Source organism: Bubalus kerabau, chromosome 14 (assembly GCF_029407905.1).
Source record: "Bubalus kerabau isolate K-KA32 ecotype Philippines breed swamp buffalo chromosome 14, PCC_UOA_SB_1v2, whole genome shotgun sequence".
NCBI lineage: Eukaryota > Metazoa > Chordata > Mammalia > Artiodactyla > Bovidae > Bubalus > Bubalus kerabau.
The window spans coordinates 63,107,410-63,122,720 of NC_073637.1; the positions used below are offsets into that span (position 1 = coordinate 63,107,410).

At 35.7% G+C, this 15,311-nt stretch overlaps 1 protein-coding gene across 4 annotated transcripts in view; it reads right to left on the minus strand.

The window, feature by feature from the left end:
- Positions 1 to 15,311, minus strand: part of RIMS2 (regulating synaptic membrane exocytosis 2) — a 611,677-nt gene that overhangs the window by 499,105 nt on the left and 97,261 nt on the right. For 2 of the 4 annotated variants that reach the window (XM_055546480.1, XM_055546482.1), the window contains exons 2-3: positions 8,059 to 8,091; positions 7,569 to 7,655 (exon numbers count right to left, since the gene is read on the minus strand). The exons of the other annotated variants lie outside the window; for them this stretch is intronic. In XM_055546480.1, the coding sequence (XP_055402455.1) occupies positions 7,569 to 7,655; positions 8,059 to 8,091 (120 nt within the window). The remainder of the gene's footprint in view (positions 1 to 7,568; positions 7,656 to 8,058; positions 8,092 to 15,311) is intronic. 4 annotated transcript variants of the gene reach the window in all.

A 15,311-nucleotide genomic window follows, 5' to 3' on the forward strand; every position in this document is an offset into this window, starting at 1 on the left:
CCATACAGTCATGAGAATGAATGAAATACAACTAGATGCAATCATATGAATGGATCTCACAAACACATTAAACAAAATATTATAGACACAATATACCACATGATTCTATTTGTTTGAAGTCTAAATATAAATACGCAAAATATTATGTGGTGTTAAAAAAATTCAAGTTAAAAAGTCACTCCCAGGGGTGAGAGAGAGCCCTCTGTGGAAGAGAGCATGAGAAAGAGATCCTGGAAGTATGGCAATGTTCTTCTTTTTGCATTCAGTGATGGTTTCCAGATATATTCACTGTCTGGCAATTCAGTGAGCTATATATTTTCAAACTGTGCACTTATCACTACATATACTATGTTTTAATAAAAACTTTACTTGGCAATAAGCACTTTGATACTTTTATCAATTTTTCTAAATGCACTGTCTGAACAAGTGATCTATCATCACCATTTTTCTTTATTTATTGATCTCTCTTTTTTTTTTTTGGAGCCAAAAGGAATTTAAGGTGGTTCTAACCTAAGGTACATGACAGATGTAGTCAATTTTAGACCACTCAGGTTGAAGAATATCTATGCTGGACCTGGAAACATATTTATGTGGAGAAACTGCTTTCACTATGTCACAAGTTCGATCAACTGCTTTGATCAGTCAAGCATCAATAGCTTACAAGAAAACATCTTTGTCCATATCATCCTCAATCTTCAAAAAAATACAAGTAGAATTTTTTTAATTAAGTGAAAGTGAAGTCACTCAGTTGTGTCTGACTCTTTGGGACCCCACAGACCATAGCCCACCAGGCTCCCCATCCATGGGGAGAGTACTGGAGTGGTTTGCCATTGCCTTCTCCAGGTTTTTAAGTAAAATTAACAATACTTTCAGTGACCCTTCAATTTCCATTGTCATTAGCCTTCCAAAGAATAAAATCAATTTTGAGGCAGGTCCATCAGCTTTCTTATATAACTTAATAATAAGCTGCCCACACATTAAGAAATTTCACTTTTGACCCTAAAATCAGCCCTACTGCAAGTTAACATGATTAAGCAAAGGGATCAGGTTATACACTTAGTCTTATCAACAAAAGGTATAAGCAGGATTTCCAAAACATCCTTCTACTGCTAAGTCACTTCAGTCGTGTCCGACTCTGTGCGACCCCATAGACGGAAGCCCACCAGGCTCCGCTGTCCCTGGGATTCCCCAGGCAAGAACACTGGAGTGGGTTGCCATTTCCTTCTCCAATGCATGAAAGTGAAAAGTGAAAGTGAAGTCGTTCAGTCGTGTCTGACTCCTAGGGACCCATGGACTGCAGCCTACCAGGCTCCTCCGTCCATGGGATTTGCCAGGCAAGAGTACTGGAGTGGGTTGCCATTGCCTTCTCCTTCTAAGGGACACTCTATGACATGAAATCTACAGATTTCGTCTTCTAAAGAGAAAGGAGAGAAAAACTACCTCAGTGTTATGATGGAAAAGACTGTATAATAAGTCACATTAACAATTAGCACTTCAGCAAAAGCCTCAAAAATGTTGATCCTTTGACTCACGTTTCACAACTAAAAAGACACAAACAATTTTGCATGAACTGTTGGAAATCTGCTCTGTCAGGAGACCTTAAATAAAAGAGTCTTAAGAATCTCCCAGAAATAGTCTTTGAAGAGAAAGAGCTAACCAACTCTTGGATCAAGCAGATAACACACCAAAGTAGACAGCTTCCATCCAAGAACAGAAGAATGATTTTCTAGTATCTCTGTTCCTCCTTTAAAAATTATTTTGTTAACTATCTTATTTATTATTGTTCCTTGGAATCTCTAATGTTCTCAGTATGCTTTCATATACTTTCACTGTTAACCCTTTTTAATCTCCTTTCACTGCCACCTGCACATGTGCAGCCTCAGCTGTCTGACTCTTTGCGACCCCGGGGGCTGTAGCCCGCCAGGGTCCTGCCACCTAGGAGAATGCAAAAAGATCTCCTTGTAATCCCACTGACAAAATTGTAGGGGTACTCCTTGAAACACCATATACCATTAATTTCCTTTCTGTGAGAGGATACTTCTGTATTTGAATTTTCTTCACATTATTAACCTTAACTTTCAGTACTGTACAAATCAGACCTTGATCTCAAGTCATTACAGCAGTTTCAGAAGAACCAAGAGAACTAAGAGTGGGGACTGGAGTTATCTTTGCTACAGCAGCATTCTTTTGGCAAGTTGTTTGGCATCCAGAAATTAACACCTCATTGCAATAAATGAGAATCAAACGAAACCTAACTGCAGTTGATATTACTGTGTGGGTTCAATCACTTTAATTGTGGCTGACTCTTTTGCAACCCCATGGACTATAGCCCCCCAAGCTCCTCTGTCCATGGGATTCTCCAGGCAAGAATACTGGAGTAGGTTGGCATTTCTTCCTCCAGGGGATCTTCCTGACCCAGGTATCAAACTTGTGTTTCCTGCATTGCAGGTGGGTTCTTTACCCACTTAGCCACCTGGGAAGCTGTCGATGTTACTAGTGCTCACTATAAATAGAGTCGCCTCTCTTCATGAGGACATGGACCTTCTAGACTTCCTTGCAGTTAGTTAAGAGCCTTGTAACAAGCTTTGGGCAATGAACTGTGAGTAAAGGTAACCTACCTCACTTCCTGTTTTACATAATTAAGAATGAATGTGAGTTCTCCCTTCTCTCTCTTGCTCAGATGCAGCAAACCTAATAGCTATGAGTTCTAATTGGCTTGCCAACAAGACGGAAGCAGCCTGGATTGCTAAACTGCCACGGGGAAGAGAAGAATTCTAGAATCCCATAAGTAAGTCTTAAATTTTTCAGGGGCTACTGCCCCTGGTCTATGACTGTCACAAATGCTTCTCAGCTTTTTTTTCCCTTTGGGAGAAATAGGAAGGTTAGAGAGGACTGTAATTAGGTTATTTCTCTACTCTCATGTTGGTTGGGCTCTGGTTAAGTAGTTTCCTTTCAGAATGAAAATCTCTTGGAATATGTCAAAAATGGTTGCTTATCCCGTCCATTGCTGGAAGTAAGAGAGAATTTTTCACTGAGCTTGAGAATTTGGTAGAGTTCATGGATGGCTTCCCTGGTGGCTCAGCTGGTAAAGAATCCACCTGCAATGCAGGAGAGCTGGGTTCGATCCCTGGGTTGGGAAGATTCCCTGGAGAAGGAACAGCTACCCACTCCAGTATTCTGGCCTGGAGAATCCCATGGACTATACAGTCCACGGACTCACAAAGAAAGGGAGCATCTTTCACTTTCTTGGGCTTCCCTGGTGGCTCAGCTGGTAAAGAATCCGCCTGCAATGCAATGGGTTCCATTCCTAGGTTGGGAAGATTCCCTGAAGAAGGAGTGGCCTGGAAGAAGTATTCTGGCCTGGAGAACTCCAGGGACTGTATAGTCCACAGACTCACAAAGAGTCAGACACAACTGAGCAACTTTCACTTTTACTTTCATGGAAGTAAAACTCATAAATCTAGGGTGGGGGCTCCCTAAAGGCTGGACTTCCAGGAATCTTTAACTCCTAAGTTATTCTACACTCAGCTTTCCGTATTTCAACAACTTCCTACCAGTTCTTGGCCCCAGTGGGTTCTACTCCTAGAAATTCTCTCTATTTACCTCTCCTTTCAGTTGTCAGGGCACTGATTTGTCCCGTGACCTCACTTTTCTGATAGATCAAAGAAGAGTTGATTTTCAGTTTGTTCCATTTATCCAGCTCTTTTCTTGTAAGGATAGGAGTGACAGCTTCCAAATTCTTTGTATATCAAGGAGGAAACCAGAAGTCTCCACAATATTGTTTTTCATTACTTATCAGCATGTTTGAAGGTCAAACCTTTCAGAGCAGGAACCATAGTCCTTTTATCCCTGGATTCCTAGTAACCTGAATTGTTTTGGGCTCATCAGTTTTGGACATTCTTATCTGCTCTTCATCACACACTCTCTCACTGGGTCATCTTCTCTACTCTTCAAGCTTTATACACCATACTGACAACTCCAGAAGTTTTATCTCCAGTTAATCCATATCGTTCCTTTAAAGTTGGTTGACTTATTAGCGTCTTAGACTTTTAAAATTTAAAACTTCAGCTTTAAGTTCTACTTCTAACCAGTTCACCCTTTCTGCTTTTTGATCATAGTAAATGGTATCACCACCCAATAAATTCTTCCAGTCAGAAATCTGGCAGTCCTCTTTGGTTCTTTCATCTTCCTTACTAACTTCCTCTAAATCTACTCCACTAACAAATTACATCATTTCAATCCCCAAATATACCCTCAATCCACTTCCCTCCCTCTTCAGTGTAATCAACCTGGTCCAAGCCATCATAATCTCTAGCCAAGTCCTTCACAAAAGCCTCCTCGCTACTCTCTGAACCTCCATCCTCACGCACGCTATCCATAGAACAGCCAGATTGATTTTTATACATAAATTAAATCATATCACTCTGATGTCTAAAGTTGTTCAGTATGTTCCCTTTATACTGTGATTCAGATCTAAACTCCTTCTCACTCTCCAGAAGAACACTGCCCTGTCTGAGTTCTACACCTGGTCTCGCATTCCCTCTTGTCCACTATATTCCAGCCACACTAGTCTTCTTTGTGTCTCTCAAACCCTTCACTACTAAAACTTTCACCTGTCATGTTCCCTAAGCTTAAAAAATTCTTCCCCTTACCATTTTTTTTCCCTACTATTTCAAAAGTACATTTATTATTTAACATGTCACAATCTGAATAAAACACGATGGTTCAAAGTCAAACTAATCCAATTGGTTAGTTTATTTGTATCTTTGATACTAAGTTACATATTGGGAGCACCAAGTTAAAATAACAGTTGCATTAAAAATCATTTATATTTTTTCCGAGTATACCCTTTTTAATTATTCAAAGACTTGTTTTACACTCTACATATAATGTATATTACATTGCCTTACAGACAATTACATTTTGATGTTAAACCAAAAAAGTAGTGAAAGAAAGAAAAGAATTTAAAATTACTTAATTTGTATATTAGGCAATTTCTGCAAAGGCTGAATGAACTGACAACTGAAAATCAGCTCAATCCATTATCTATACTTTAATATTTATGGAAAGTCAAAGTTGGATACATTATTATACTTATACCTACATTTTCACATGAAATACCCAAATCAAAATTATATTCAAAATTCAAAATTACATTCCTGTTACATTTTTTAAAAACATCTATGAAATAAACAAGCTTCAAAATTATGGACTTCAAAGAACCTACATCATTAAACTTTTAAATAATCACATCATGGGATTTACAGGAATTCATTAAAATGAAATTACTATTCAGGAAATATTAGATTTTCAATACTGAGAGAATACTTACTTATTCTACTGTGAAATGTTTATACAAAATATGAAAAGCATAAGTTGTACTTTCTGACATTTATAAATTAAAATAAATACCTAGAATACAATGCTCCAAAATAATTTAATAGATAAGTGAACAAGCAGATTGGATGCTATCCCACTCAAATGGTAGTCAAAGAGAGAAACCTTGAGATGATTTGGAAATAAGAAATCCTAGACTCTGATTGAAAAGAAGATGAATTAAAGAAGATTCAGAAGAAACCCTCATCTGTAGATCAGAAAGATAAAAGGAAAGCTACTAAAAACTTATGTATCAGAAATCTTTAGCACAATAAGACTGTAAGATGAAGAGATGTAAGAGAACCTATTAGTTCTGATTTTTTTAAACTGTATAGGTCACAGAACAAGGAAAATGAATTAGTTGTCCAAAAAACTTTAATGGAAATAATATTTATTAATATAAAATTAATTTTTAAAACATCACAAAGTACTAGTCTCTTCTCCTAAAATATTCCTAGCCAAAAATCAAAGCAAATTGTATTATTTTTATTTTGAAATAAAGCTATTTCATTTCAAATATGCCTTGATCTTTGCTTATGCCAATCAAATGTTATTTTGTTTCAGTAATTAGAAATCACTTCTTAAGTTTACTAACAAAATATCTAATTTATTTAATATCTACTGTAATCTACTAAATAATGTAATTTAATCTTTATTATTTTCTAAAACATACAAAGAAGATACATAACTGACATCATTTTAAATTGAGACAAAGTTGCATCTAATTATACTTTGCTATTGATTTTACTCTGTTACCATGTTTCAGTGCCTTAGAGAAAAATGAGCAAAACAATAATATTTTGTGCAATTTTAACACTATTCTTGCTGATTAAAGAAATTATTTCTATCCCTTGGAACATATTATTCTTATAAGAGGATAAAACATAAAATCAGTTGTGAAGACACATTTACTGAGTTCTTACTGTGGGTCAGGCACTCTGCTAGATGTCAAAGATAAAATGTAGACAAGACAAACACGGGTCTTGATTTCAACTGGCTTAAATATAGCAACAGTCTCAACTATACATCTACATTATCAACTATTAGGAGGAGCATATCACAATACAGTTTTCTACTTCAACTGAAACTGAAACACTGACAAAAGCTAAAATAAAATGCATACAAGAGAACACAAAATGGATGAGGGGTTACCCTCAACAATAGCAAAACAAAAAGACATTACCTTCTAGTTTGGATTAAAGGCAAAAATATTAATGTTTTTCTGAATGTTTCATCTTAAGGTTCCTGGTAGCTATTCTTGTTCTCTCCTAGAGCGTGTGTCACTTTCAACCTGCCCATTCCTACAACCAAACCATCTTCTCCACAAACATAATTCCTACTTTTGGAAAGCACAAAGGCTGACTGGTAACAGCATTTCTGAGTAAGATGGCAATTATCATGGGGAGAGTGGAACTTATATCTACGCAATCTTTCTCACATTCTCCGAGTAACTTCCACTTTACAACATAAATAATATTTCTTGCACAAAGTTAAAAAGATACAAGTATGAACAACTTTTTAAAGAATGTGTTTCAATCTAGAAATAACTGAAATAAATGGAATTGACATATTTTAATGTTTCAGACCAATGTGAGAATAAATTGCTGCATTTCCCAAATTATGTTTCATAATCTAATGAAATGTTCAGTGAAAACAGGACTTAGTAGTCACAGAAATTTAGTTAAGATTATATATTCTAACTAACACCTTTGTAGCATATTTAGACAGTCAGAAGTATTACAATAAAGAAATTCTCCTAGCCTTTAAAAAAAAAAACACCTGTATAAACTTGAACGAAGATTGAATCAGGGGCTGTGGGTGGGGGGAGGGGGTAAATACATCTTATATCTTCAGGAATTATTTTTTAAAGAAACATGCTTTGGAATATATTGCATTATTGGGATAATATTTTACTGGATAAATACACATAATGTAATTTATATTAAAGTTGGGGAGAGAATTACCTCTTTATTCTTACTACCCTATAAATTACCCTGTTTTCTTTTAATATTTCCATGGAATATGAAGCATAAAAGGTGAAAATATCATCTTCATAACCTAACAATGTTTACCATTGTTACCTAACAACATTTCTGAGGAATGCTGTTTCGAGGGCTGTATTTTAATACCTACTCTTCAGTATGTTATGCTATCAGAGATAATATTTAGTCTGTACAGATCAGCTTACTTACGTCTGGGGCTCCTTTTCATTTTGTTGTTTTTGCTGGGGCTGAAGAACGTTATTTACCAGTTCAGTGATCCCACTAAAGGGAAACCACCTGTTTAAATAAGCAAATAATGTGACTGAATAACCAAATGAATAAAACAACTGTAGGAAAATGTTTTCTTATCCATACTAATAAAAATACACAGGCACAGAAGCTACAGCCAATGGAAATATGAGCTTCAGTCATCATCCAGGCAGTCAGAATATAGGGAAATTAAGTTTGAACACTTAATCAGTCCACAAGCAGGCAGCAAAAAACTACATCTAGTCAGTGTGTGGATGAAGTTAAGAAGCTGCAGCAGCTCTCTTACAAGCCAGAGGGTCAGAAAGCAGAGACACACTAGCTGCAGCCTCTCCAGTATTAGTGTGAGCTAATACCATCCAAGGCGCAGGAAGCAGAATGGGGCAAAGCTACAGAAGTCAAGCCTACTGAACTCTTCAATACGTTTACTTACTGTGTCGTCTGTGGTTTGTGTTCTTCTTTGACCCTAAAAAGATAAGTTTGCACAACTGAGTGCACTGTACTAGGAAGAAATTTCTATCTACAGATCTGTGGTCAGATAAAAATGAAAAATGAGGTGTGTTACATAGAAAAGCTTAATGCTTTGCCATATATTTGAATTATACCATATATTTGAATTATGCCATATATTTGAATTTGAATTAATATGACACAAAAGGAGAAGTTGAATCGTTTGTTTTATTAGAGGGCTAATATTAAAATTCTTCTGCTGTCTTAATGGTTCCATGATTTGTCCTCAAGTTTTCTGCATACTTGTATTAATATTGAAACTGAAGCATTTAAAGTATTATAGTAAATAGTTACATTTGGTCTACTGAAGATGAACAGATTTCCTCTTTATTTTAAAATTTCTTCCTTAATATAATTGAAGTAAAGGTATAAATGTTTTAAATAAAATGTAAAGTTTTATAAATGTATTTTTAAAGCCTTCCAAATGGATTTATTTACTTCACAAAGGAGCAGATAAAGAAGTTGGGGAGTTATGCATCCAATATACTTAAAAATAGTTACTAAGATAATTATGTGTATTAAATTTAAAATATTCATAAGCTAAAGTAAATTATTCATAAAACTATAAAAGACTGAAAATGCATTTACCCTGTAATCAACTCAGTGCTTCACTGTTTAGCTGGACATTTAAAAGTAGAGAAAGCTAAAACACAAGGATAGGGATGCCTCTGAAATGTGGTTCCCACACTTTGCCTGGGACTGGTCCTGAGAGGTAAACCTGTGATAAGTGATCAGTTGATTAGTTTTACTTACCCAAAGAAAGACTAAGGATTGGTAACTAAAATGGATCCCCAGAATCGAGGACTTTCATTAGGAAACTATATTAACACTGTAAATTAAATTCTTTTTTAAAATTAAACTGATTTTTTCCAGTGTGTTTTTATTTTAAATGATCTAATGATTTAATGAAAGGGTATACCCTTATACATTTTTGTGTCTCAATGAATATAATTGGTATTTATATATCTCTATATTAACTAAAAAGAATATCTTCTGTTCTCTGCATAAACTTCAAAAAGTACAACAGTTTTAGCCTAGATCTAAGGCAACATCATTTAGTATTTAAATAGAGATATAACGGAATATTAATAAAGGATTATATTTAGCACCAAATATATAAGCAAACAAATACAAGCAAACTATAGTGACAATCTATCTAGAAAACTTATCATTGTATTTCTTTGAGAATAAGACATAAAAATCTCTTAATGTTTTAGAACAAAATAGGTCCTATATAAAAAATTTACCAAACCAGCTTATCAAAATGGAGAACAATTCAAGATTATCCTTCACCAAATAATATGTATGTTAAAAACAAAAACATTAAAATAAGTTCATGAAAGAGGAGAAGATATCTGAAGACATCCTAGGTGATTCTCTACAAGAAATCATATTTGCTCTTAATTAGTGATAAATGTTTTTATCATAAATTTACATTAATTATAAATCAGTTTCTAATTTTAAAATGTAAGTTGAAATAATTAACAGACATAAAAATGTAAATTACCAATTCAGAAATTGTTTATGGGCTTTGTAAAATATATGTGAAATATATAAACATTTGCATCAGCTTCCCAAATAAAATATGTATCACAAGCATAGCAGTATAAATATTTATCATCTTTAAATACAATCAAGAATATAAAATTATCCTTCTTTTGTCCAATATATTAGATGAAATCAAACCTCAAGAGTATCTGACCACACTTAAAATTCATGCTGAGATAATATGGAAAAGTAATTATATATGTCTTGGACAGTACCTTAACATTATTAACAATAAACTCCTACATTCCTGCATTCCAGAAACTATGAGGGGCTTCCAGTTTCCAATAAAATATATAAATAGCTTGGAAATCATCACTCCCATCCTTACAAGTAAAAATGCTGAACAGATTGAAAATCAACAACTCTTCTTAACTCAAACAATTTTGGAGTGGGCAAACTGAAAACTAGAAAAACAGACAAATGGGGACAGGCTATCAGTGTTTACCAACAGTACAAGCCCAGGAGCAGAGGCCCACACACGGGGCCAGTGTCTTTTGGAAGACTTTTAACATAATTGACCAACCATTAGAGACTCTCCTCGGACTAGATAAAAAGTTTAAAATTCCAAGGAGTCCAAGTTTTAGGCATACCACCATACTTCCACAAAACCCTACCAGCTGCTCACTGTGAAGATCAGAGAAAAACTTCCTCCAGCATCCAGCAGCAGGAGCGGGGGAAAAATATTTTTTTGAAATACTCCCAGAGCTCTCTACTCTCTTGAACAATCCTTACAGAGTGAAGTAAGCCAGAAAGAAAAACACCAATACAGTATACTAACGCATATATATGGAATTTAGAAAGATGATAACAATAACCCTGTATACGAGACAGCAAAAGAGACACTGATGTATAGAACAGTCTTTTGGACTCTGTGGGAGAGGGAGAGGGTGGGATGATTTGGGAGAATGGCATTGAAATACATATAATATCATATATGGAACGAGTCGCCAGTCCAGGTTCGATGCATGATACTGGATGCTTGGGGCTGGTGCACTGGGACGACCCAGAGGGATGGTATGGGGAGGGAGGAGGGTTCAGGATGGGGAACACATGTATACCTGTGGCGGATTCATTTTGATGTTTGGCAAAACCAATACAATATTGTAAAGTTTAAAAATAAAATAAAATTAAAAAAAATAAAAAATAAAGGACCAGTGCATTTTCCCCACAACTTTCATTTTTCAATTCCTCCCTGCTTTGGGAGCCAGACTTTAAAGAAACTTAAAGTATCTGCATACATGAGAAAAAACAGAAAGTCACTACACTTGTCCAGTGAAAGGGGCAAATTCAGAAAAGACTGAGAAGATCTCAAGTTTATAACACAAGCCTGATCCTCAGAAAGACACAGCCTACAACAAAAAAGAATAAAATTAAATAAAAACAATAACAGAAAGTAACAAAAATGAGTGAAGGGGGAAATATGATTTCCAGACTTACCACATATTTATATTAATACGACCAGTTTCCTGACTGAGAGCAGGCTGCCCCAAGACATGCACAATGGCATATAGATTATTTTGAATTAAAGCTACTTGACAAACAATGAGAAAAAAGTGATACTGAGAGAAAAATAATACTCTGATCATTCTCTTTCCCCCAAAAGTAAGAAAGAAATCTCCAGTATGAAGGTATTCCCCCATACCCAAAGTACAGAAAACATACTCATCAACAGAATTAGGGCATTCAAGGCAAAAGAAAGCTGTATGAAAAAATCTGTGTGACTTCTTCATTGGTCTGCCACTACAAGTAAAGCCCTTATGTTAACTTGTCAAAAATAACTGTCTTTGTGTAAAATGAATATATAAACAGCCTGACTTGGTCACTTTAAGGGTTTCATTTCTATGTGACCTCTGTGCAAACAAATTTTTTTTCTCCTGTCAATCTGCCTTGTATCAAATTTTAGACCAGACAAATTTCCCCCTTCCCAAAAAAAAGTACAAAAAGTGACATGAAAACTTCACTAGAAGAATGCAAAGGCAGATTTCAAGAGGGAAAAGAAATAATCAGCAAACTTGAAAATGTAACAATAAAATGCACTGAATCTGAAGAACAGAAAGAAAACAGATTGAAGAAAAGAGAGTCTAAGGGAACTATGGGACACCATTAAGTAGACCAACATAGGTTTGTTGCAGGAATTCCAGAAGAAGAGAGAGAGAATATTTGCTGAAATAACGGCTAAAAGTTTCCCATATTTGATAAAATACATCAATATAAACATTCAAGAAGATCAACATATTCCATATAAGATGAAATCAAAGAGACCCACACCAAGACACAATAAACCAACTAAATCAAACAAACATATATAGACTATTACACCCAAAAAGAAAATCAAACACATTCTTCTCAAGTGGAAATGGGGCATTTTCCAGGAAAGACCACATGTCAGGCCACTAATTAAGTCTCAGTAGACTTTAAAATAGAGAAATCATATAAAGTATCTTCTAAAATATAAGAAATATCCTCAGATATGCAGATGGAACCACCCTTACAGCAGAAAGTGAAGAACTAAAGTGCCTCTTGATGAAAGTGAAAGAGGAGAGTGAAAAACTTGGTTTAAAACTCAACATTCAGAAAACTAAGATCATGGTGTCCAATCCCATCACTTCATGGCAAATAGATGGGGAAACAATGGAAACAGTGATAGACTTTATTTTATTGGGCTTCAAAATCACTGCAGATGGTGATTGCAGCCATGAAATTAAAAAACGCTTGCTCCTTGGAAGAAAAGTTATGACCAACCTAGACAGCATACTAAAAAAGAGACATTACTTTGCCAACAAAGGTCCATCTAGTCAAAGCTATGATTTTTCCAGTAGTCATGTATGGATGTGAGAGTTGGACTATAAAGAAAGCTGAGCACCAAAGAACTGATGCTTTTGAACTGTGGTGTTGGAGAAGACTCTTGTGAGTCCCTTGGACAGCAAGGAGATCCAACCAGTCCATCCTAAAGGAAATCAGTCCTGAATATTCTTTGGAAGGACTGATGCTGACGCTGAAACTCCAATACTTTGGCCACCTGATGCAAAGAACTCACTCACTGGAAAAGACCCTGATGCTGGGAAAGAGTGAAGGCAGGAGGAGAAGGGGACGACAGAGGATGAGATGGTTGGATGGCATCACCGACTCAATGGACATGAGTTTAAGTAAGCTCCGGGAGTTGGTGATGGACAGGGAAGCCTGGTGTGCTGCAGTCCATGGGGTCACAAAGAGTTGGACACGACTGAGCAATTGAACTGAACTGCCTGAAAATACAAGAGGATCAAGTGAGAAATTGAAAACAAAAGGAAACCTAGAGAAATCATAAATTTTTAGAAATTAATGAACATATACTTTAAAACAATGAGCAAAAGAAAATACAAGGAAAATTAGAAAATACTCAGAGACAAATGAAAACAAAACAAAACAAATGTACCAAATTTTATTAGATGCAGCTAAAGCAGTGCTAAGCAAGAAACTTCTAGATATAAACAATTACATTAAAAAAAAACAACAACAAGAAATACCTCTCCAGATATATGCCCAGGCATGGGATTGCTGGGTTGTTGGTAGTTCTATTTTTTAAGGACCCTCCATAATGTTCCATGGGATTCTCCAGGCAAGAAAAGAACCTACTTTAGCTTGTTCTCTACATCTATGTGTCAATTTCTGCTTTGCAAATAAGTTCATCTGTATTATTTACCTAGATTACAATACAAGCAACATATAATAGTTTTCTCTTTCTGACTTCACTCTGTATGATCTAGGTCCATCCACATCTCTGCAGATGGCACAATTTCATTCCTTTTTATGGCTGAGTAATATTCCATTGTATATAGGTATCACAACTTCATCCATTCATCTGTTGGTGAACAGCAGGTTGCTTCCATGTTCTGGCTTTTGGAAATAGTGCTTCAGTGAACATTGGGGTGCATGTGTCTTTTCAAATTATGGTTTTCTCAAGATAAGGGGCTTCTCTGGTGGCTCAGATGGTAAAGAATCCACCTGCAATGCAGGAGACCCAGGTTTGATCCCTGGGTTGGTAAGATTTCCTATGGTAAAGCACTCCAGTATTCTTGCCTGGAGAATCCCATGGACAGAGGAGCCTGGCAGGCTACAGTCCATGGGGTCACAAGGAGTCAGACATGACTAAGTGACTAACACTTTCACTTTCTCCAGATATATGCCCAGGCACAGGATTTCTGGGTCATATGGTAGTTCTATTTTTTAAGGACCCTCCATAATGTTCTCCACAGGGGCTGTATGACTTCAGATTCCCACCAATAGTGTAAGAAGTTTCCCTTTTCTCCACACCCTCTCCAGCATTTATTGTTTGCAGATTTTTTGATGATGCTCATTCTGACTGATTTGAGGTGGAAGGTCATTATAGTTTTGATTTGCATTTCTCTAATAATGAGCAATGTTGAGCATATTTTCATGTATTTGTCAGCCATCTGTATGTCTTCTTTGGAGAAATGTCTATTTTGATCTTCCACCCATCTTTTGATGGGGTTGTTTCTGAAATTGAGCTACATGAGCTGTTTGTATATTTTAGAGATTAATCCCTCTTCAATTGCTTCATTTGCAAATATATCCTCAACATGGTACTGTATGACAACCAAGAGGGGCAGGATGGGGTGAGGGTGGGGGAGAGGTTCAAGAGGGAGGGACATGTGTATCCTTATGCCTGATTCATGCAGAAGCCAACACAATATTGTAAAGCAATTATTCTCTAATTAAAAATAAATAAATAAGAAGTTTAAAAAAAGAACAGATGAGTAGTGTGAGCAAAGAAATAAACTGCTTAAGAAAGAATGAAAAGGAATTTCTAGAAATTAGTGACACTGTAATAGGAATGAAGAATGCTTGTGATAGACTCATCAGTAGACTACACTCAGCTGAAAAAGAATAAATGAGCTTGAAAATATGCCAATAAAAACTTCTAAAACTGAAAGACAAAGAAAAGAAAAAGATGGAACAGAATGTCCACAAACTATGGGATAATTAAAAACAGGTATAATATACATGAAATGGGAATGTCAGAAGGAGAAGAAAGAAAGGGACAGAAGAAATACTTGAAGTAACAAAGACTGAGAATTTTCCAAAATTAATGACAGGTTCCAAGCCATAGACCTAGGAAGCATGAGGAATACTAAGCATGATCAATAGTAAAAAAAAAATATATATATATATACACCTAGACAAATGCTACTCAAACTGCAGAAAACCAAAGACAAAGAGGAAATTCTGAGAAGCTGGAAGGAAAGTAAACATCTTATCTACAGAGAAATAAACATAAGAATTACTTTGGACTTCTTTTTAAAAACCAAGCAAGAAAGAAGAAAGTGGAATAAAATATTTGAAGAGTTGAAAGAAAAAATGATCCACTAACCTCGAATTCTGTGTGCAATGAAATTATTCTTCAAAACTAATCAAAAAATATACCTACTCAGACAAGGAAAAAATTAGGTAATTTGTCATTAGTTTACCTGCCTTTCAAAGAATGTAAAAAGGGGAGAAGAAAATGATCTAAGTTGGAAACTAACATCTATATAAAATATAGGAAGAGCATTAGTGAAGGAATGCTGCTGCTTCTGGTAAGTCGCTTCAGTCGTGTCTGACTCTGTGCGACCCCATAGACAGCAGCCC